This window comes from Zootermopsis nevadensis, unplaced genomic scaffold (assembly GCF_977971745.1).
Source record: "Zootermopsis nevadensis isolate Lab colony 2312 unplaced genomic scaffold, Znev_1.0 Znev_ptg000027l, whole genome shotgun sequence".
In the NCBI taxonomy this organism is placed as follows: domain Eukaryota; kingdom Metazoa; phylum Arthropoda; class Insecta; order Blattodea; family Termopsidae; genus Zootermopsis; species Zootermopsis nevadensis.
Window position 1 is genome coordinate 5,410,013 of NW_028259159.1, and position 25,818 is coordinate 5,435,830.

The 25,818-nt window shown below is 38.8% G+C and overlaps 1 protein-coding gene across 9 annotated transcripts in view; it reads right to left on the reverse strand.

Annotated features, from left to right (window-relative positions):
• Positions 1-25,818, reverse strand: part of Liprin-gamma (liprin protein kazrin) — a 195,404-nt gene that overhangs the window by 82,360 nt on the left and 87,226 nt on the right. For 2 of the 9 annotated variants that reach the window (XM_087356442.1, XM_087356438.1), the window contains exons 1-2: positions 15,888-16,343; positions 15,519-15,640 (exon numbers count right to left, since the gene is read on the reverse strand). The exons of 3 other annotated variants lie outside the window; for them this stretch is intronic. Coding sequence is in view for 1 of the 6 variants with exons in the window: in XM_087356444.1 (XP_087212570.1) it covers positions 15,888-15,897 (10 nt within the window). In the remaining 5 variants the exon portion in view is untranslated. Of the gene's footprint in view, positions 1-15,518; positions 15,641-15,887; positions 16,345-23,553; positions 23,575-25,818 lie in introns of those variants that run through there. 4 more of the 9 variants (XM_087356444.1, XM_087356440.1, XM_087356445.1 and 1 more) reach the window with 3 other exon arrangements.

The following is a 25,818-nucleotide window of genomic DNA, read 5'->3' on the forward strand; positions in this document are numbered from 1 at the left end:
CCCCAGGGACTCCACATTTTGCTCCGCCCCGGGTCACTAAATAACAGCTTCATAAAAGTCGTTGATATTTTGCAGGGAACGGGCGAAAATGTTCCCTTTCCTCAGAATCGCCCACTCTTGACTACCAGGTTACAGAAAACGCAGTGAGGACTCGCGCCTTTATGTATTTGACTTCGGATATCGTTTTGCGATGGCATACATTGACTCACCACAAATATCTCCACGGCGCTTCCGGGCTATTTTGTATTTGTATGAAACTTGATGATACGTGAAGTAGGCCTTCCTGTGTAAGGACGGGGTGCTGTAGAGAATGTTTTGAATCTACAGGGAAAATTATCAGTCGGCATGAGAAAACTCAATAATTCGTAGCTCCATAATCTGAAATCATCGCAAAATGTTATTATAATGACCAAATTAAGCTCGATTATATTGACGTTAAATGTATAAAAACATAATTTGCAGAGTTTTGGTTAAAAACCTGAAGGAAAGATGCAGTTTTTAATACACGATAGTAGATGGAACAGTAATATTATTAAAATGGATCGTACACGAAACAAGAGGGTATAATTTGGACCAGATTCATCTGACTCAGAATAGAGACAAATGAAGATGTCTTGTAAACGCGATGATAAACTTTAGGGTTCTCAAAAGGTCCTCCGCGTCCAATGAGTTAGTTTTCTCTGGACGTACAGCCATCATAATGACATTACCGGGACGCGAACATAAACATTAACTTCGGGTGCAGATGAATGGTCAGTTTCATACTTCAGCCATTTCAAACCAATCACACCACGAAGTTCAGCAATCATTTTAATAAATGTCCTACTCAGGCCCATGATTCCAAACGAAATGTCAAGACTTTTCTCCAGGGAAATGCTTTGAAGCATATCAAAACTAATTCCACATTATTTTCACTTCTCAGTCGACAAGAAACAATTTCTGCAAGTGATATCGCGTCTTTAAATACACCTCTAATGAATCAATTAAACCAGTGGGTACGTGTCAGTTCAAATCTCTAAGAAGTATCTTTTTTTATTTGTAGTGTTCTGTCTGCCGACAGGTCCATATGAACAGGATCCTTCCATCCTTTTCTCGGACTGGGACCTGTTCATATACGTTCTTGGCAGATGATCCAGAAGTGGTTTGCCATTGCCTTCTTCTGTGTGTGAATGGAGTAATTGTTGGGATGCCACGGAGGAAAACTCCGTGTTGCCTAGACCACGGCCTTGCCCAACACAAGTTATAAATTCGGGCACCGCAGGGAATCGAACCCGAGACCCCAGGATTACAAGGCCAGCCTTCTAACCGCTAGACCACCGTGGCACGGTAAGAAGTATCTATATGAAGTAAATGAATTACATTTTCCCTCAGTAACTCAAACACAATAAATATATAAAAAATAAGAATTACAGGCCTGACATTGCAGAAATTAGGAGACGTTTCCAACAGTCTCCCTGTAGTTAACAAACGTATTACTGACAGCAGAAAATAATTAATGGCAGGTTGTAATACAATGACGTAAATTTCAAAACTGTAAGTAATTAAAGTTCGTGGCTTTGCGCGGATTTCCTTGGCTTCTCATAAACACAAAACAACTTCAGTCTGACTTATGGGTTGTGTGCTTTAAATTTCAAAAGCAATGAACTAAGCACTGGTTTTGTAATTAATATTTTCGATAAGTGCATAATTCGTTATCCCTCATTCCCTTTGGGTGTAACAAACGTACCTCAGTACTTTGTAAGAGGATCTTATGATTGTAAAAAAAAAAGATAAGTATCATGCTGATTACATGGAAGCATTAAACGATTATGTACAAAGAATCGCCCTGATTATGGAGGTAATGAAAACCTGTATCACGTCGATCAGACTATGCATTGAAATATCCTAGAAGAAGGTAACGTTCATACTCGAAGCCTTGAGAACCTGATATCTCGCACTTCCATTCTTTGTTTATAATATATCTTCATCGTCATAAGAATTTCTGATACGAAATGTTAACACGTTTCTTTCGCAGACTGTACAGCATTGAATGATATAAGTTTGCTCTAGTTCACGAGAAGAAACAGTTCCCACTTTACTAAAATAATAGGATATGTTCTTGTCCGCACATTCTGTGCGCCAGTTGATGGAAAATGAAACTTACATTTTATTTCCTAAATCAATTTCCCTTCTCATTTTTCCACAGCAGCAATGGCGTCGGAGTTCTTAAATTTTACCAGAAGCAAACGGAGCTTTTTTGTTACAAAGCACGGCGTTCTGAATTATCTTTGCAGACGAGGTAGAAATAAATAAATTAATACGCCACATTTGTGCTCATTCGCACAGACGAATGTGTGAATCAATGATACTTTGGTGTACATAGTTCCATAAAATTACTGCTGAAACAAATATTACGGCTACAAATATTACATGATCTGAAAGAAATTGAAAGCCGATACTACTTTAAGATAATGCTGATAGATAAAATTTCCAAAGAATTCGCACTGGAGAAATTATGAAGTTGATCTGAGGTACTCACAGCCTTGAATGTTTCATGTAAGATGCAGTGACACCGTATTAAGAAGTCGGCTGTTCGAGCTCAGTCAGGGTAACATTACAAAGTGAACATCGCAACACAAGAACGACTTCACACCAAATATTAAAGAGCACGGATTTTCACACACGCCCAGACGACACTACTTACATCACACTGCTTGGTATTCCAAACGCGATTGACTCCCACGTCTTCCTGAATACAAGCGACCTCTAACCCCACAGAAAACGGGCCGCCATTCTACAGCTGAACAAGGTCTGTGTCAATATATCTTCCACCCACACTTTCCGATATCGATAAAACTACACATTCTTTTAGCTGTTTATCGCATAGCAAAAAATTTCGTCTACATTAAAAAAGAATGCGCGATGTTAATGAGAAAGAAATGGTTCATGGGTAATTTTATAAACCGTCACCAATTTCAGAAATGGAAGTACCAGCTTATTCAACAATTAATCAGCCACATGGTGTGAGCTAGTTAGCGCCGTAAAACAATTCTGCAAATAAGACAAATTTTGTGTGTAACTGGTGGAATATTTCGCAGGATTGTTGAGCAGTTGGTTTTAAATTGGTTAAATCTGTTTAGACTGTTCCTGAAAAGCATAAACCGGGAAACCCCCCACCCCCACCACCACCACCACCGCCACTTGCAATCCTATTAATTCACTTGCCTACCAGAGGTAACAACAAACATTCCAGAAGGCGACGTCTCAGCCAATTGGAATGAAAGATTTTAAATGCCTGAAACAGTTCACTCCAGTGCAATGAATAATAGAGTAACACGCCTGCCAACATCACAGCTATGGAGTTACATGGATTAGCATCTGTAATTAGCTACAGATGTGTTTGTGTTGAATTTATAAGACTGAACAATGCTACCAAGTTCTAAGAAGGACGTGTCCTCAGGATCTTAAGGTCCTTAAAACCGGAAGGAGAAAAAGTCAAAATTGCCATACCCAATAAAACGGATAATGGAAGTGTTTCGAGCTTAAAGGGGAAAGAGCCATATTTTTTTTGAATTATCACGTGATTTTAGCAAATAGTAGTCGTTAGTGGAATTGGTGCAAGATTAAATTATCTAGATAAAATTTTATACTTTATCGAATCAATTTAGTCGGGACTCCACGGAAGCACTGTGAATGTTTTTGAATATAGCTGAAGAATAGGTAAACAATAAGAGGAAATTGAAGAAAATATGACGAAAGGAAAATAAAATAAAAAGAAATGGATGAAACGAATGTATTACAAAAACAGAACAACAATAATAAAGGAAAAAAACAGTTGTTTTGTTTTTTGTATTAACACATCGTAAATTGGATACGGTGTAAAGTATTGAGAAGATAGAGGAAATAAAGAAGAAGGTAAATACAATGATGGAAGGAGTTAAAGAGACGAGGATAAACAAGCCGGTTAGTTAAAGAATATGAAAATTGAGAAATGAGAAGAAAACATTTCTGCACAAACCACAAAAGGCAGGCAGCTTTGAGGTTATGAGCGAATATTTCAGAGGGTCCGTGGTGCCGACCTCCCACCCCACCGACAACTATAATATCATCCAGTACTTTCATCACTTGGATGCTGCACCATAAATCTTATTCCTGCAGGATACCAACAGTGCGCAGCTAACTTCATCTGTTTCTTCCAGAAGCTTTGCTTCTACAGTGGCTGCACCGAGAATTCTTTCTTACGCATCTTTGTCTAGAGGAATGAGAAGAATCTTAAAGATTCGCGTGGTACAGCGTTCAGACGTAACAACCACATTCATTCCTGTTGCTGACAACAGACCACATGCTACCAAACTGTGTTCCCGCTCACGGGATTCTTGTATTTTGACTTAATTTTAAGTAAATTTATGAAGATTACCGACAATTCGGAGGTGCTTGACGAATGCGAGAACCTTAAAATCCCACGAAATTCAAGAAATGCAAACAAAATTTTAGCGAAACTTGAAAGGAAGAAGAAATAAGTGTACACTGGATAATATTAAAGACGATTACAGGAAGAAAATGTCTGACGATGCTCGCAAGACTCATCTGGCTCAGTATAGTGTCTAATGGCGGGCCCTTGTGAGGAGAGCAATACAGTTTCTTGTATCACAAAAAGCCAAAATTTTCCTTTATATTGAGCAATTATTAGTTTTACAAGAAGGGCTCTCATTAACCGAGTTATTGATCAACACTCGCCTTCTAAATTTTAATCAGAGGGGATTTGTATTTCACATTATTCTCGTTACACAAACGCATGAGAAGACTGTGGTGAATACTTTTTTGTGCGATGGTTCGATCCTTGCGTGACCTTTGTATTCGCACGCAACATTTCACTCACGCATGCAAAAACAATTACCACAAACATACACTTAGGTGAGGTTTCCTGGTAAACAAACAAACAAATAAGCTGCAGACCTAATCATAATTGAAATATGACATTTTCTTGTTATTAGTTGTGAAACTAATACACACCAGTTTTAATGGAAACATACTGAGCCTTATCTAAATCTTAAATACAATTAAATTTCCTTAAATTCATAAGCGTGTATTTACTAGCCCCTACATAATTTTAGACAGGTTTAGAACTTTTGCCTGTTACTTTATAAACGTGCATTTCTGTGTAACAAATCAACCTAAATGAATCAATATTTCTGTATACACACTTGGTATGCTCTACACAATTCAAATGAACGTATTTTAAAAGCGCAGAGCGTTCTTATACAAAGTTATTTCTGCGCCACGCGGTATTATGGTGATATGAAATAGGCCACATGCGATGGCATTACATTTTAACATGTCTAAAAATTTGTGAGGCTAATTTTTGCTCACAATTACCACATTCTAATAAGTTTTAACACGAGGTGAAACGGGCTCTGGCAACAGACCATGTTATAGCAACTTAGGAAGACAAGTTCTCATAAAAATATATATCCTACCTTACAGTAAACTGTACACAATTTACAACAAACGTCTTCTGAAAATATTTTTAAACAATTCACTCAACACGCGCAAGACCGGATTTCAATTGTTTTGTGTGATAGACTGGAAATATAAATGGACTCCACGCCTGGCGATTCTGAGGGACAGATTTTATCGTCAATACTGTTTTCATCTGAAAAGTACGGGGATGGTCCTGTTGTCATAACAACACCAACATAGGCCGCCCGCGCTTCTGTCAACAAGGTTTCAGGCTTTACATTATTATTGTATCACACAATCTAAATGAACAACTGTATCTCAGATCGTTCCTGATTGACTAGAATTGGGGCATATGAAATAAACACGCACTTATAATTGTATTATTTCGATTGCCCGTGATGTCTGTCTTTTGTACAGGTACATCTGTTGCGTAGTAAATCGACTGAAGAAGTACCACATGACAGGGAAATAGCAGGAGATTTGATAGGCACACACTAATAGGTTCTTTTGTTATAATATTAAATAGGCTCGAAAAGATTTGGACATTTTAACATGAGGACAGAATGTTTCTTCAAAACTTTGGTTACATACCTACAAATTCACACGGAATTAATAAAAAGTAATTCTTGATCAGCTGAAGGGCGGAAATGAAAATGCTCCTGCAAATTTTCTAAATATTTCTGGTCTTGTTCATAAAGTTTTGTGGAGGCAAAAACACAAACCGACTTTAAACATAAAAGAATAAAATATTGTAGTATTTCTGCATTACAAAATATCAATACGACCTGTAGCCGAAGTTTCTGCAGTAGAGTTTATACGTCAGTTTAATTTGCAGACGACATCGGAGGCATTTCAGTTACAGCTATTTCTCATTATCATTTACTCTTTCAAGTCATTTATATGTAAATCACTGGAAAATTTACAAAAACTCCACAATCAACAATTTTCAGAAATAAATTTCCTTCTTACCTCTTTATAGAAACGAACTTAAAAAGAGGCTACGAACTACTGTCTAAGCATCTTTTGCCAGAGAAAAAAATTAAATGTGTTAAATAGACAGATTTTTTTCTTTGGAGAAAAATACAAAATTTAAACATGCCAGATTATTTCCTGGAAAAGTGGTGTTAAGTGTAAAGTTGGAGAGAGGAAAAAAAAAAATGTTCATTTAACAGATTTTGCTCAAAAAACAAATTTCCTCTAGAAGTAAATCTGCCATGCTTAAATTCCAACAAAATCCTTTCTCTCATTTCTGAAAATAAATTCTGCCATTTCAACCCCCTTCAACAAATTTTCATGCTATATTCATAGATGTTTCTTATTGTTACAATTTGAGCTCATAGCATATCTTAGCAATCACGTTGTCAGTGAAGCAGTAATTAACATTTTCAAGATTATTCCGCAGAAACACGACTTAAGAGGTTTAATAGTTCACTCAAACGTTTCCTGGTGATGCCTGATTACCACCTGGTGACAAAACCCGGAATTATCCACCTCTGCTTCGTGCATTATGCATCATGCACATTCCGACACCAAATTTGCATGTGGTCATGGTGTTGCGGGCTGGTCCTACTTATCTCGCTTATAATCAAGTTGCAGTAGAAAACTATAAATGCTTTTCGCGTATCATAAAACTCTTTTCGCCCCTGCGACGAACGTTCTCACATGGTCGTAACTCATTCTGGTACTGCTTCTGTTAAAAGAATGCTTTCTCAAGATGGAGGATTATTGAGAATGACTTGAGTAAAAATGTTGATAAATAAACGATCTTATACTATTTAAAAGTACGTCTACTATCACAGCATTTCCGTAGAGTGACTGAGAAAAACCACGGAGACCTTCAAGACGAGAAATTAAGCCGGTAACAAGAGAACAAGAGGACGGAGTCCTAACCACTTAACCCCTACGTTATGACTTTAGTAGTTTTATTGATTTTGAAACCCGATAGAAAAGTGAGCGGTTCGGAGCAGGGCGTAGAACAATCACGAGGGAAAAAAGTTGCATCAGTGTTATTTATACACAGATATAATCAATAAAACCGCCTAGTCATACGAAATAAAATTTGTGATTGAAGTAAAATACAGATGTCTCTTTACGTAGCTCTCATTTGAATCCAGAGTTTCTACTGTTTGTGTGCAGTGGCTGTTTTAAAAAAAATTTACTGCCCTATAAAATAGTACTAAAATTAAGTTTGCATAAGGCTTATTCTGTGGAACACGAGATTAAAATTGTACAGTTACCGGAGCCACGTTAAAAAAGACAATGATTAAACTAACCTTGGCGTTTTGCGTCCTAAACACACAGCAGCCTGTGTTTTAGGATACAAACTACTTCTAAATACGTTTATAAAAAAATCCAACGTAAAAATTTCACGCGATTTAGTAACATTATTTACTATTGAGTTTATAGTTTAGATGCGTCATGTTTGTGTTAAAATTCATGGATAGTCATTCATCTGATCACAGACGCAGACACACCACACATCACAACTCTTGAATAATGAACAACTGACCTAAATATGCAAAATACTATGAAGATCAAATGGAACACCTACAAAAGAAATCTACAAAACAAATAAATCAATAAAATGTTGCATTAATAAATATATATTAGTTTTAAAGATGAAAATAACAATAAAAAACCTGAGGATGATGCAATAGCATCGAAACATGTCGTAAAATAATAAGCGCTGAAAATGTAACATCGTAATAACTATGAAAAGCGCTAAATTTTAATTTTAACAACAACATTTTAAAAAACTAAGTTTGTGTATAGACTGAAATAATAAATAAATATATACTGAATTATTTACTATTTTACGTCACACAACTAGCATATTTTTCGATAGCCGTGTTTAAATTGTTCTATCAGGAAAATTATACGAAAGAGTTACATAGTGTTTAAATAATTACCTCGTTTCTTATATTTACTTGCTGTGTTGACTGTATCTTGTTCAGTCACTGTTACCTATTTTTAAGGATGTCTTGTTATTTCTTCCTATGTTTGTATCCCCCTTAATAAAGGAAAAGTGGAATCGCGGAAATTATAATATTTAAAATATTTCCTTTTTGTCCATATTTTGTGGTATTTAAATTTGTAAATGTTTTCTGGGTTTTTTTATGGTTTATTGTTTTTTATTTAGTATTATTATTTTATCTTGTATGTTGTTTATGTATTTTACCATAGTTATTGACTGCTGTTTTTGTGCCTGACTGTAATTAGCCTTGTTTGACTGTTGACATGCAGACTAATAAATTAAATGAATTATTATTACCCATTGGATGAAAAGTATAAATTATAAACCTATAACAAAATACAAAATACTCCATACATGTGATAATTATCAATGTTAAAGTGTCAAGTATTTAAAATGAGTAACTCTACTAAGTTACGATTGTGAATAACAGTTTTAACTTCGTTTAGACGTTTTTATTGCAGGTTATTTGTTAAGGAAGATTAAGACACAGAATCTGAATAGCTTGTGTATACAAAAGCTTAGCTCTGCAGTCATAATCAGCGAAATCCAGCTTTGATCTATGCAAATACGAAATCATGTTTCGCAACACAAACTTGGAGAAACTTCGCTTCTTAATTCCACTAAGCTACAAATCTGTGTCAGGGTTTTGTATATCCTCAGTGGTATTTATCCTCAAATGACACACAGATAAGTATCACAGCAGCAAACTTAAAGACGAACAGACTACTTAATTACAAATCTGCAGACAACTGGCGAGAAACTAATTAAGTTATCTGGTTCAGCGTCTTGCTTACGCTCAAAAAAACTGGAGCAGAAATTCCAAAAAAAAACTTTCAAAAACTGCTCCGCATGGCCTTAATGTTAAATATGTGTAATATAACATTGCCAGAATCTGCGAATCAAATAGTGGAAATTACGCATAAAATAGGCTAGAAATTTGTTATTAATGTACGGTTCCTCTTTGTCTTACCATATGAGCTGAAGCATCGCCCTGATGACGGAGGCAGTATGACCTCTGAAACGTTGGTTAACATCGACCAGACTACACAGCGCAACAACCCAGAAGACAGAAATCTTCATACTCTGATGACGGAGGCAGTATGACCTCTGAAACGTTGGTTAACATCGACCAGACTACACAGCGCAACAACCCAGAAGACGGAAATCTTCATATTCTGATGACGGAGGCAGTATGACCTCTGAAACGTTGGTTAACATCGACCAGACTACACAGCGCAACAACCCAGAAGACGGAAATCTTCATATTCTGATGACGGAGGCAGTATGACCTCTGAAACGTTGGTTAACATCGACCATACTACACAGCGCAACAACCCAGAAGACAGAAATCTTCATACTCTGATGACGGAGGCAGTATGACCTCTGAAACGTTGGTTAACATCGACCAGACTACACAGCGCAACAACCCAGAAGACAGAAATCTTCATATTCTGATGACGGAGGCAGTATGACCTCTGAAACGTTGGTTAACATCGACCAGACTACACAGCGCAACAACCCAGAAGACGGAAATCTTCATATTCTGATGACGGAGGCAGTATGACCTCTGAAACGTTGGTTAACATCGACCAGACTACACAGCGCAACAACCCAGAAGACGGAAATCTTCAATTGAAGGAAAGTTGGGGCCAAAAGTTCTTCCTACAATTTATTGGAGTCTATAAACCAAAACTGTCGACAGAAGGGCTCTGCCGAATAGTCAGCATCTTGCTTTGTACTCAAAAGATACCTGGGTCGCGTTTGTCCTTTTCCCTTCAGACAAATGCCTTGATAATAGTGACTTAAATTAGGCCACGACCGATTTCCTCCATACTATTTCCAATCCATTAATAGTCCTATCAATCGACGCTGTACAGTCTGAGCTACTAACAGCGTCGTTAAATGAGCCACGCCCTGTGGGAAAAATTCAGAGTTAGCGAATGCTAAAATTCAGTGGTTTTATTTACCATTATGCTTTAAGAAGTCAAAGAGTAGATTGGTTCGCGTCAGATTCACGTTCCGGTCTCTTTACCAGCGGAAAATATCCTCCAAGGCCAACTGGCTGAAACACTCTAGGCGCCCTGGAACGGAACTCCGTATGAAAAACCCCTGTGACGGAAGGGATTCAAACTCCTGCCATCCAGCCCAAATTCCATCCACTTCATTCCGCATCACTGCAACTAATTTCTTGTTCCATACACGGGATAAACACTCACCGAACAATTCAGTCTTACGTTTTAGTGTCAGTAGAAACGGAGCGTAACTTCTGGAACATCCGGTACCCTGCTAATTGCTTGGGACAGGAAGTTCGAAGTACTGAACATCCCTAACAAGAGATCAGTTCAGTCACAAGTAAAATTTCCATCTTCTTCAAGCACTGCTACAAGAACATTTAATCAATTGGGCCCCATTCAGTCTCATATTGTAACCTTAAGAATTGCTCCAGAAGGGAATTAGTCTATTATTTTAATGAACCCATAATACCAGAGCTACAACTTCCGATCCTGGTAATTAGTACTGCGTATCAAACGGGTATCAGTTTTTAAATGCCCCTCCCCCCTTGTTTTATGACGCACTGGCAGTAATTAAGCAACTTAATCTGTATGTAATCCTAAGAACCAATCCCCTGTTAGCGCGTACATTCGGCTACCGTGTCTTATGGAATCCTACTTATCCGTTCTTTAAAAAATTGGGAATCTGTTTATTTAACTGTTTAAAGCCCAATGGTAACTATATGTACCACTTGCTTCAAAAATCAACTTTTTCATCTTGTGTTTGTGTGTTTCGTATGATTCTCACTGTAAACAGTTGTTATTTTCCTTAACACCATTAACCAGTCGATCTTTGTAATGGTGGAGTGTTGCGTTTTCTTTGCGGTACGGACTGAATAATTAAAAATTGTTTAGGAATTCTTCTCCTGCTTCAAGGGGTTAATAACAATTCATCCGTACATAATCAAACAAGTATAGTGCAAGCATTTGTTTTTTTTCCACAAAACACACTTACGGATGTGTAAAACATTTACACAATCTACGAAATTAAAAAAAAAATCAAAGAGAATAAAGTTACTCAAAAACGAAAAATACCTGTAACCAAACTTACGGAACAAAATTCCGAAATTTCTCCCAAAAGTGTTTTCTTCCTTAGTCTATTTATTTAAATAAGCACCTATATATATATATATGTTATAAAAATTAATAATAAAGTATGCTGTAAAATCTTCCAGCCTTGCATATTAGGCTAATCGCTTTGCATTAAACTGCTTTAGATCGTCACGAAAAGTGAATGATTTTCCTTTTTTATTCCGAAGGAATTCTCTATCTTCCATGTTACAGCGTTTCTTACGGTAAACCATTTCTGTTCACCGCGTTCCCCTTTCAAAATTTATTCGCTTCCCTGCAGTTAAGAGCGGCAGTTATCCCACCAAGAAACGTATAGAAGATTGCAGTTCCTTTGCAAGTCTTTTAGACATTTAAAAGTTTTAAAGACTTTCCCGGAAGGTAACACGGACATCTGGTTATCGGGCCATGAGTTTTTTTTTAATTATAGAAATACTTGCTGCAATGGTTGTCAACGAACATAAAGCGAAATTATATTAATGTTCGGGAAAAACTGATTTAAATATTAAACACTTCCACATTTCCACAGAGTAACAAGCACAGATTCGTTCTGCCCATGATCGACAGGTAGGGTACTCAGTTCAAGCCTCGGCCCACGAACCGTGATATTGTGACAAGTGTATTTCTTCAGGCCCTCCATGTCCGAATATGATGTTGAAGTCTTCAACGATGGTTTCCTTCCATTTGTCATCGCATATTAAACCCTCTCGTCCTGTGACCCACACGTTCTATCAGACGTCAAGTGATATTAACAGTTAAAGCAGGCATTAAGTAACTTGTGAATAAAGTAACCAACCAACACACACTCAGTACTTCACCCACTCAGAGCTTCAATTTACAGCGACTATGGGATAACACTGTGCTCAGACTTGTCATGACGTAGCGTTACGTAAGCGTATGTAGCACAAATTACACCACTCAATTTCCGGGTTATATTTTCGTGCATTGCCTTGTGTTTAAATGTTAGTCGACTATTATTTTCGATATGTTCATAAACCTGAAACAATGTTCTTTCTTTCATGTTTATTCTTGGGGGACACGTTCCTGTTTTCCTCGAGATAAAGCAGGACTGAACGTTAAACTATCTAGATCTTCTGTGGAGATCTAGAAAGCGCCTTCATTGTGTTGTTCGAACCTGGGATCTTCTGCGTATGAAGTCACAACGCGATACATCTGACGTTCTCAGTTAAATTTCACGTTGGGAACATAGTTATCAAGTAATCAGCGATATTTTTAAGAGTTATGTTTGTCTTCACGGTGATTGAATTCGTGAAGAAATTTTACTTTTTTGTGCGGACTTACTGAGGTGTCAGCTACCCGCACAACGAATGCTGTAAGCATCTTTTGTGTGCGTTAACGTACAAGCTTCATGCAGACTCCTACAGGAACAAACATGACCGGTTATGTAAATTCAAACTGACACAAACATGCAGAACCACTCCGACCAGCAACAACACAACACGGAACACATCTCCAGAACACTTCCCGCTTGATATCATTGTGCCGTTCCACAGACGTTCTGTTTCATGAGTGTTATTGTTCCGAAGTTTGGGAACGACCACTGGACGATGAGGGAAAAGTTCGTCATCGCATTGAAGAGTGAAGTAGTATCCCCGTTTTAATATGAATTTCTCAGTATCACTTACAACATCCAATTTCTTTCGACTGCTCCCTAATTGGTTCATTATATAAACGGTTTCTCCTTGAGGCAACCACCTCGTAGAATCTCTGCATTTATAACAGAAGACAGTCATCGGGCGTAGTACTGTGCCAGTTTGACTGAGTTCGATAATTTTCGTATTTCAGTATGGTTAAACTTCTTTTATATAAAATAGGCCTACTCCAATCTGCATCAGTGTCTTTTAAGTTGTCTCTTCGTTTTGAATTCCTCCAACCACGACTTAATTTGCATTTCTTCGTCGCCTTCGTCTTGCTGCTACGTCACTAGTTCCAATAGTAACGCCAACATGAAACCCCTCATTACTTATTCTTGTCACACTCCATAGTAACGCCATCTATCTTAAGGTCAAGTATCCTCTTCAGCATTTTCTCACAAACACCCTCAAACCAGGTGATATATCAGGTTCTCACGGCGTCAAGTATAAGTTTTATAAGTATATATTAAATCTTGTCCGTCTAATCACAATAAATTCTTATTAAATATTAAACAGACTGATATAAAAACAACAAAACGTTTACCCACACTAAAAGTCACATTGAGCATGATGTATATATACAGAACAACATCGAGTGTGTTATTAAAAATGGAATAAAAATCTGAAAAAGAACATCATTTGATATCTGGTAAAAATCTAATAAAAAATGCACGCTAGCATAATGTATGAAAATTGTATTTGAATTATTTATCGTTTTGAACCTTTATATAATTATATACACCTGAGGATGGTTCTTTTAGGAACTGAAACATGTCGTGAAACATGAAAAATTATGGTCTAATGTAAATCGAATATTTCGATAAAGAACATCATTTAATATTTTAAATGTTAATTATTGTAATATTTTAATATTTAATAAGAATTTATTGTGATTAGACGGACAAGATTTAATATATACTTATTATATCACAATATGACGCAACTTTACCATCTTATAAGTTTGATAGTTTTCTGAGATGTGCCATATAATCTGATAGAAGTTTGCCCATGTTTCGTAAGTATTTAATACACCGATCATCAGGGCGACAAATAAGACTTAACTCATCTCAGAAGACATTCATCTTCACTCGCGAATTATGATCTCTCTCGGTAGAGGTTTCACAGATCTACTGGAATATTCTGCCCTCTTAAACGCGCCCAGACAAAAACCTATTAATATCATACGCACCGTGTCCCAAATGTCTCTTTGTTTTGGATTAGGCCGTCCGAAACTTTGTTAAACTGTTACAAGGCTGTGGTGTCACAAGGAAATTTTACAAACAGCAATGGTCTTTGTTTGCCTTTTGTAGGTCCCACACGAGAGACTTGTGCGAATTGTTTCTATGCGTCGTTTCTAAACACTGACGTCCATAATGCGTTGGTGACAGGCTTTAGTTTCGCTCTTTTCAAAACATTAAAATCCTTCATAAGGCCATCCGCGTGTCCTAATTTTCATAACTCAGAAGACAAAAGGAATCTGGACTTAGGTCAGTATTTCGGATTTCTGCAGACAAATTTGTTAAATCAGTCTTGTTTAACAGAGACATAGGAACAATACGGGATTCATGTCCCTAACGCTCTGCAAACAATTCCATGTTAATCTTTAGTATTCGCTTTCCCCACGGCGTGAAAGACTTTTAATACTGACGTATTTTGTGTGTTTACGGGGCGTGAAGACCACTTTATTTAACTGAGAACTTTGCTTAATACGAAGGTTATTTTCTTATATTTGTTAACATATAAGAGGTGATTTTTTTAAAAAATTTAGATTTAATTGTCTAAATACAATTGACATAAATCAATTCGAGTAGATGCACTGTTAACCGGTAGGTATAAGACGTGTGTAACTAATAATCCGTTCTCGCTAAGTAATTTTTCATTGAATTTGGTATTTTAGTTAAATCAGATGTTATTCAACTACGATATAACAAACTGATGGGATATTATTCCTTTTTAATGGCCCTGAAGAGTGACCTGTAAAAGGCGATGCAGGAAGCCGCTGCGACCTATTTCGAATTATTCGTCTTTGGAACTGAGGAAAACCACAAATAACCTTGAAAGAGAAGGTACGTTGATCTAGATGAGAGAAACCTACGGAAGAGAAACTGGACATGTTATATCTGATGTTACAAAACACAGGAATTCATGTCTCCCTCCTGAAATATCTTTCAAAAATTCAGTCCCGTTCAAATTATGCCTCGTAAACACTACACATGAAGCCCTAATCATTTAAAATACCTTCGCTTCAGACCAGCCAAGTGCAGGATCAGAGATAAATCCCGTAACTTATGACCGAATATATGATCCTGCTTGGTCAGGGGTAACGCTCACCTCATGAGGAGTTGATAGATGATTATGGAGCAATGGTGGAAGGAAGATTAACAGGCGAAACTAAAGAGAACGTTATCCAGTGCCACTTCGTCCACCAACAGACTCACTTGAAGTCTCCAGCTCTAAATATATAAATGTTTAGTTAATATCTGTACATATTTTATTTAGAAATGTGTTTCAAAGACCTTTGTCACTAATGAGACAGATATTTCGTATTTCTTGCGTTTTTCTTATTAGAAGGACGAAATTCTGTACACAACTACAGTTTGAAGATTCAAAAGTCTATATAAACGAAAATATATTAAAAAAATCAACAACGAAAGTATGGAAAACATAAATAATGGCGTGTTTGTGACGCTGACAAATTACCTTGTGTCATTTTCGTATATGTTGTGTTTGATCGCCCCGTTAAACCACTGCTGGCACTGTTCGATGTACATCACAGAGACGCTGGCACCTCGGCACATATTGGCCAACACACGCGAACAACCCAAATCCCCCCTGCCACAGACGCGGCGTCACAACAACTGAAATGCGTGGCGGCCTGGTCATGCCACTCTCCCCTCCACCTGGTCGGCAGTGGCCTTCATTTCTTCAGTACCTCCACTACACAACGCTCAGGGAGCAATGAGCCACGTTGTCTCCTACCTCCACGTCTTCAGCACAGAGTTACGTCTCACTTCTTGGTTCATGGCTTGTCTTCTGGTCTGGCAGAAGTTTACCAAAGTTTCAGAGGCCCTTGTCTCAGCTCCCTGATGACGGAGGCAGCAATGACTCTGAAACTTTGGTCAACTTCTACCAGACTACACACCGCTACAACCCAGAAGACAGCCATGTTCCGACCCAACGCCATGGTAACCTCAAATCCTATCCAACAACTTTTATGTTTAAACAAACGCACTCTTTCAACGGAGACGCGCAGGTACGCAGAGCGTTTCGACTTCAGGTCACTTTCCATTTCTATTAAAAGACAAAAATCTCCCTGACTGTTATCTCAAGCAGTGGTAATTCAACCTGGGGTACGTGTACCCCCGGGGGTACGCGAAGACATCTTAGGGGATACGTAAAATTTAAAAAATATATATATTATTTTATGATAAACACTGAATAATGAGTAATGTAATTTATTTCATTTATCTTAGATGTAGATTATATACTATGTATAACTTGAATTATACACCAACAACTTTGGGGGTACAAAGTTTAAGATAAATTATATCTGGGGGTACGGGAACAAAAAAGGTTGAATACCACTGATCTAAAATATCACGCCGTGCGGACGTAGGGGCGAGAGGAGATATAGCTCCACACATTCTGAACCTCCTTGGTCGTTTTACTCCCTGGTAAGGAGCCACTGGTGGGACTCAGAGCCGTCTGGACCATGATAAAGAGATAAATCCTGAGTAATTTTTATTATTATTCAATAAATTATATAATGAACGAGACAATTATCTGCATGCGGAAGGTGATAAATGTATAGGCCTTTTCTTAATAAGGTGTGATTTTTTTATATAAAATTTAAAAGGTATTTTGCACTGTTAGGGAACTACGTTTCAAGCCTACTAGATCTGAATGGCTGAAGCTGTCAGTAATTTCTGCATGACTGCGCCCAAAAGCAGCAGCACTCCGACGTGAATTACATTGGACGCCAAATACCGTTCATGCAAACTATCAAGAGATTGTGATCGTGAGCGTTATGGTCCATTGCTGAATGATTCACGCGGTGCAGGTACGCACATCACGCGTCACAACACATGCTTACACGCATCGCGCAGTTGTGCCAGTGGAGTTTCGCTTCACCGCACGACATTAAATTATTTACACTAGAAAACAATTAAAAATCGCACGTTCTGTCTCTCCTTCCCCTTATCTGTACATAGGACACGCGAGTTCCGTAAATCATGGAGCATAGACAACAGCTTCTTGAGATGTTGACAGTCTCTCAGCCGGTAATAACACAAAGTTTAATTACCATATTCACAAAAACTCGTAACTGGATCTAGAGCCAGTTGAATCCAGTCTAAAACGTCCCATCCTACTTCATAAAGATCCATTTTAATCTTCGGTTTCCAGACTGATGGTCCCATATGACAGATCGGTCTAACAAATAAACAAACCGAACACGTATCTCAGAACTTCACAATTAATTTTACACTGAAGTGAATTGTTTATTTGTGTGGTTCATTTACCAACGCTGTCAGTAGTTCACCAGAGTACATACGGTTGAATGACAGGATGATTCATGAATAATGAATTGGAAAGGACGCGCATCAGATAGGCGCAAACACAAGATGAATAAGATTTGAAGTTCTCAGTTCGGGAGAGTATGAAGATGGCTATCTACTGAGTTGTTTCGCCGCGACGTCTTCTAGTAGCTTACAGACGTTTAAGACTTGTAGTAGACCTCAAGTCGCGTGCTTTGTGCCAATAGATTGCCTGTTGAATATGATACCTTAATAACCATTGAAGTATCGTATTGTTAATTGTAACACGGAGTGGGTCGGATTATATCATCGTACGAGTGAAGGAAAGTAAATTTTACACAGACTGATGACTGTAATAGTCAGCGACAGAACAATTTCGGTACAAAATCAGCTTTTAAAGTGATTAAAGAATGAAACAACCAATCCGCATAGAGGGTCATGACACGGACCACACCTGTCAGATACATTTAGTTTTCCAGCAAACCAATCACAACTATCCATCCGATCGATATCGTCAATTCCAGAAGACCAGCCTCCAGAGAGTCAATACATCGCAATTAATTATGCATTAGCTTCTCTGTTTTATCTGTCACGGTTTTTGGACATTAACGTTGTGTTACAAACTTAGAGCCGATTTCAGTAAAGACAAAATCCACTTGTTACAATGAAGTCTCATTAACGTACAAAAAAAAAATACATGAACCATCAAAACTGGATAAGTGATGTAGTAAACTAACTTAAAACTAGGAAGATTAAAAATTACCACTGGACTCCGTCTCTGGCCACTTTAATCCAATTCGCAGTTAAGTAGAGATCTGTGCTTTGATTTCATAATGTTCATGGTTGAACGGCCTTCACTATTCAGTATAACCTCTTTCCGTAACAACGCGGGCACCAAAAAGAAGTCTTGGCGCCCGCGGGCACCGCGTTGGGGACCACTGTAGTAATGCATGCGAGACAAATGACGATAACAGTCCTCTGAATTCGATGACGTCAGGCACGTATCTTAGCAACCATACTACAAACTGGTCCATAATTCACGATGCAAGTCAATGCGATCGTGAAAAATGTTCGACGGCAGGAATCGGGTGACACAGAATCCGACTATTCTTCAAAGAACATATCATCAGCCATGATGCGAAATAAATATTTCCCCAGGATTTGAACCCATGACAAATTTCCCAAATTTTTGTGGACAGTAAGTAATGACTCGGAAGTATTTGATGAGTTTCGACCTGAAAACGCGTTAAAAGTTCCAGAGACGACGCACAGTCGTGAATTATCACAGGCTTGGGTCATGGCAACCGATTGTATACTATGTGACGTCCATATGTCGCTGCTTAAGTCTCGACAAAAGGAGATGGACGTTTCCCCGTGGCCGGGCCAATGAAGAGATTCTTTCACGGTGCTTCAAACTGTGTCCACCTGGACGAACCGGTTTACTTAGTTATCTTTGCCCACTTCTCCCACCCCTCTCTGAACTCTTGAACGACTTCCCCAGTCGCTGGATTTTAGAGGCTCTTGGTCACACCAAAACTTCTCGAGGCGAGCGAGAACTACAAAGATTGTTACATACAATGACCAAACGTCCCACTACTGCTACGTATCTGGATGTCCTGTGTCCGGAGACGGATTATACTGGCAATGTTCCTCAATTAGTGTGCCTTTAACATTATGAGTTAATTAAAATGTTTGAATGTATTTATACATATTTAAGAATAGTCCTTAAAACGTGGTGATATCTTACTCTGTCCTGTTTCATGTCACAGGACTGTGCAGGTATTCCTTTCTTAAACGCTTCTTATCTCAATATTTTTATCTTTCTTCATATGTTACAAACGTCGGCTTTTTAGAATGGGTTTCATAGTCTTAACATTTTAACATAAACGTCAGATTATCTAGTTTTCTTGTAACTAAGAAAAGTTGATTTGATTGTGTTTATAAAGCGATGCTTGATTTGAATCGGGGAGGGGGGAATTGGTGGTGAGTGATGCAACTCTTGCCCGAAGCCGGAAGGTGTCAGTTGCTTTCCGGTTTATCAGTGAACGCAGTGAAAATAATTGTAAAATTTTCAAAGACCGAGAGAAATCCATGGCAAACCCCAGCCCTAATACGACATTTAATTGTGACGTTTGCCACCTGCGGATTACAGATGACGTGGGGGCAAAGTCACCTGCAAAAACAAACTGATTATAATTCCTTCTTTTTTAACAAACAAAAGTTTAGGCCTGCATGTTGTACGCTCCGTATATCCAATCAGTCCCAGTTCTGTGCCTCATCCCCCATCGCCAAGGAAAGCATGCACGATACAAAACAGTTGTAAACACTAGAGCGTCAATATTTACTGAACGCTATCGCCCATGGTCTGTTCCAGGAAGCCTCGCACACACTTAACCTGCTCCCTTAACCCGCTGATTTTCGTAATGGTGAGGTGTAGTGTTTTCTTCGCGGTACGGACTGAATTCGTAAATAATATTCATACGATCTTCGCCTTCAAAGGGTTAACCAGCTGATGTTCGTAATGGTGAGGTGTAGTGTTTTCTTCGCGGTACGGACTGAATTCGTAAATAATATTCATACGATCTTCGCCTTCAAAGGATTAAACTCCAAAACAGTTTCACCTTGGGTGGTTTTCTTGGCGTAACTGTTAACTGCTTAGAATTTATATGATTAAATTATGACACAATTATGAGTTACAAACGCGGAAGAAATGTAAGAAAGATGACGTGGCCGATTTTAACGGGACGTCCCAGAACTTGCCTCGTGGGCTAGGAATATCACTGAAAATCTCAATTAGGACTGTCTGTTTTCAGGACTTGGAAATACTCGAAAACAAACGAATGATAATAAACGCTCCCGTATTCATAGTGCGGCTTTTGTGACTCGCTCAGTTGGCTAATAACAGAGGTCGGCTAGTAATTCGTAACGATCAGCTCACCATTATTCGATATGTCGACATTAATTCAACCTGGCACATAACTGTTCAATACAAGAACGTAACATGAATAAAACACGAGAGAATCGTCTCCATCTGTCCGTCTCTTCGTCTGCGAGCATTTATCAGCGTTGATGTTCATCAAGACAAGACAGAAACGAGAGAAAACGGAAGAGGAGAAAAGCAATAACACATGAGATCCGAGGTTTTCAAGGCGGTGAAGATGAATATGTTATGTAAGACTTGAGGTTCTCACAGCGGTGAGTATGAAGATTTCCGTCTTCTGGGTTGTTGCGCTGTGTAGTCTGGTTGATGTTAACCAACGTTTCAGAGGTCATGAATTCATCGCCCTGATGACGGAGGCAGTATGACCTCTGAAACGTTGGTTAACATCTACCAGACTACACGGCACAACAACCCAGAAGACAGAAATCTTCATACTCATCAACCTGATGACGGAGGCAGTATGACCTCTGAAACGTTGGTAAACATCGACCAGACTACACAGCGCAACAACCCAGAAGACAGAAATCTTCATACTCTGATGACGGAGGCAGTATGACCTCTGAAACGTTGGTAAACATCGACCAGACTACACAGCGCAACAACCCAGAAGACAGAAATCTTCATGAATATGTTATTCTGGACTTCGGCGCTTTGTGTAGAATCGTCGGTAGATGTCAACGTTTCGGAGAAACTTACTGTCTCCATCTTCAGGGTTGAAGTGGTGATGCAGGGAAGTAAAAAGTTTAAAAAGGGATTACAGGAAGGGGCGGCCGACGTAACAATTTTGAATAAAAATAAATGTCGATTTTACCAACTGAAGAACTAAGTTATTTTTAAATGTAAAAATACGGATAAAAGCAGATAACATGTACACAAAAGCAAACAAAACAATTTAAAACGAAGGGGAGAGCAACAAATATTTGTATAAAGAAAATTATAAGTAGGCCTATTATAAAAAAAAGAGAGGAAAATAAAAATAAAATTGTCCTCGTATTCCGGTTCACTTTGCAGTGAAAAACTCCAAATCCTCTCACTTCTTCCTTCAGATTGTACATTTGACTGCTTCCCCTAGGTGCAGATGTTCAGGTAAAATAAAGGTGTGACCTGCAGGTGGTATAGAGCGGCTCGACACTGACGGTAGGGGAAAATAGGGACCGCTGTACACCCAGTTGCAGGCTATCGTGACAGTGTGAGTCTGCACCATTGCCCTGACAACGCTGTTCCATTTCGGTTTGTTTTAGATTTGTAACAGTAATTACAAAGGACGCGTTTTGACAAATGTACCGAACACTGATAAATACGGATGCGTCTCTCTTAAAGTAAAATCCGCATTTTAATTCAACAGGAAATAATTTGTTTCGTATTTTTACCCCTTGCCTTCTTTCTTCCTTTCCTCTGTCCCATTCGTACCTCCATCTCCCCCATATTTCTCTCCAATTTCTATTATTAAAAAAACGAAGATGTCTCTTTTCATAAAACACCTGTGTGACTTCTTAATTTATTTAACTGCCCTTTTCAGCTGCGTTGGTTGCATAGCATGAAGTGGAAATAAACATTTTAAGGGACTGTACTGACATTTGCCTAAATAGACTGAAGAAAACCATAAAAATCAAAGTAACCCGCCACTGGGCCTGTAATCTACGCAGGGACCGCGGCGTAGGAACCAGCCAACCGCGAAGTTCAGCACAGAACATGAACCAGGAATCGAACCGTTAACCAGCGGCTTCAGTGCTGAATTATCACACTACAGTGACTGGACGGTCAGGGAGTCAATCTCGGATCAGCGCCACTTCGTTCAGAACGTCTCTGATGCCAAACACCACTTCCTGGCCGACATATTTGCTTTCGTGGGTTCAGGTAGCACTGTGAGCATGACCGGTCACTTTTATCATTGGATCATGAACAAAAAACTACGTCATCAGTGATCAAAGAGACCACCCAATTTTGCATCTCCCGATAAACGGATCACGAGATCGAATATCCCATGAGACACTTCATCGCAAGCCTTTGGGGTCAGGAGAACCGCGTTCCACGAATCCCTACATAATAATTAAAATACTACATGAAAATACCCGTTGAAAATTAACGGGAAATCATTAATTTTGTACCTTCATCCTCCCTTCCTTTATTTTTGATCCTTTCGTACCTTTAATTTCTTCAGAAATACATCTGAGAACCAAAAAAAAAAAACACAGTCAACGAGATACAGAGTAGCAAACTTTATGGGCGTAGTAAATAAAATTACCACCGGGCTTCAGAGAGTTAACATGTGCCACATTAAACAGAAAAACAAAGATGTTCTTGGGAGATATTCTCTTTGCAAGAAGAGGTTAGGTTTCCAGCATCTCCAACAGCTATCACAGCAGCTGTCATCTCCATCCTTCGCCCTTTCGTCCTATAAATAGGATGTCTCGTTGTCAGATAAACTGTTTGCAATGCTTCATCCGGCCCTCTGGCTACACTGCGATCGCACGAAGCTTCTGTCTTCTCTCACTGGGTTCGGAATGGGGGGGTTTCCCCGTTAATTCTTCAACGGGCAAGCGATAATGACGAAGTGATGTCCTTTGTTAATTCCATGCCAATAAAACTCGAGATTCAACTCTTCTGCTACCGTTAATACGATTCAAAACCACTTCCATCGAGTTCACATCCCGAAAACTTATTCTTTTAAGATTCATTTTAATATTATCCTCCACAATTCTCGATCTTACAAGTAGCTGCATCATAAAGACGATCACTCATCTCCCTGATGGGGGCAGCAAGGACCTCTGAAACGTGGGCAAACGCCTACCAGTCCACACGGCGCTACAAGCCAGAAGACAGACATCTATCGTCATATTTATTAAGTACTCGTCTTCCTACGTCCTAGAAAACATTCCCTAGAACTTACTTGTTAAGAAGTGCCATGCCACATCCAGGGTTATATCTGTAGTCCATAATGGTGCAGACAGGAAGACACAGAAGTTACCTCGTACTGACTGACACACTTTAGAACTTACTTGTTGCGGAAATGCTTTGATCTGGGCGACACTCGACTGTCACCCTTGATGCAAGTCTTAACTTCAACTTACCTGTAACACACAAGAAGAGACAAATTTTACAGTCCACAAGAAATTAAACATTTTATATGTTTATTTTAGCGAATACGGTCCACACTTTGCCCATTAGTAATTGACGACATATTTTTTTTAAAAAAAATTAATATTTATATATTATCAGTTCTACCGCGTGTTACAGCGTAATACAGGGAAGAAAATAATTTTAATGTCTTGGTCTACAATGTTCTTTTATAGCTCAAACAACCATAATTTCGACAGAAATTATCGGCCGAGTGGTTAGCACTCCTACTTCGTATTCAAGTATAAGCCCGAAGACGCTGTCCTGACAAAGGTTTCTCGTGGTTTTTCCGAGTCCCTCAAGAAAGTTCGGTGGTAGTGCCTTAAATTAGGCTACGAACACTATATATTTCAAATCCATTAATTATTCTATAATTCGATAATCTATATTCCTGAGCTACTGATAAAACTGTTAAATAAAATACCAAAAAGAACTTTCTGAATTTTTATTTAATCAACTGTCTCGCGATTGAACGGAATGACACATCCTAATGTTACATTTTCATGGCTGTCGATATTTTAAAGTGACATGCACTCAGTTCTTTTTTCCCCTCCCAGGGATTCAAAATCGTGTCCAATGATCTTCATCAGCCAAGTGAGACGCGAACACCCTTCTACTAAGTTCCAAGCTCTTGACAAGTAAGCCTGGGCGTAAAATCAAGACAGTCTGATCTTTATCTCTCACGCACGGCGTAACACTCAAGCCGTGGCGTGTTTGAAGCTCAAAAAATAAGATACAGAGAAGCCAATGTGCAGCATCTCAGGTGCGGTGGAACGGAAGTTCCTTTGAGCAGAAGACAAAAGAGCTCATATCTACCAGGAGACAGCATCTTCGTCTGTTACGCGTTTGTAACTTCAGTAAAAGGTCTGTAAAAATCCATCCAACACCCAAGAAACTCTACGCCTGATCACTCTTTGCTCTCCGCAGTGGACTTAGTATTCTGTAATAGCTTTATCATGAACAAAAAGACATTCTTGTGCGAACAGAATTCTAGTGAATTATATACAGCGCGATCAATAATTCATAACAACTGAGTAGCCTATCAGCTTCAGTCAGGTGAAAATCCTTTACGATAAAAAGGGATAGCTCAGCTTTTCAGAAAATATTCTTTTCTTTTCCTTTCTTTCTACTCGACACGACATTCATGTGAGCAAGTCACATGGGCCGTATCATATGTGCCTTGCGTTCTGGAGAACAAAGACTATCTCTCGCGAGGTATTCCTCAGTTCAGCGCGACAAACAGTATATATATAAAAAAGCATATCCTTCCAAATCTCCGCGTATAGAGGGATAAATTGATAAATACAGCCACGGTGGTCTAGCGGTTAGAACGCTTGTAATCCTGGGGTCTCGGGTTCAATTCCCGGCGGTGCCCAAATTTATAACTTGTGTTGGGCAAGGCCGTGATCTAGGCAACACGGAGTTTTCCTCCGTGGCATCCCAACAATTACTCCATTCACACACACACACAGAAGAAGGCAATGGCAAACCACTTCTGGATCATCTGCCAAGAACGTATATGAACAGGTCCCAGTCCAAGAAAAGGATGGAAGGATCCTGTTCATATGGACCTGTCGTCAGACAGAACACTAAATAATAATAAGATGAGGTGGTCTAGCGGTTAGAACGCTGGCCTTGTAATCCTGGGGTCTCGGGTTCGATTCCCAGCAGTGCCCGAATTTATAACTTGTGTTGGGCAAGGCCGTGGTCTAGGCAACACGGAGTTTTCCTCCGTGGCATCCCAACAATTACTCCATTCACACACAGAAGAAGGCAATGGCAAACCACTTCTGGATCATCTGCCAAGAACGTATATGAACAGGTCCCAGTCCGAGAAAAGGATGGAAGGATCCTGTTCATATGGACCTGTCGTCAGACAGAACACTAAATAAATAAATATAAATAAATAAATAACTTCACTAACTGTTAAAAGAATACAAAAAATAACCAATAACTAAAAAATGTGTTTAACGCTGAACGCTACTGGAGGTTACCCCACTCGTTTGAACTATAAAATCCAGTCATATGTTGGCAATAC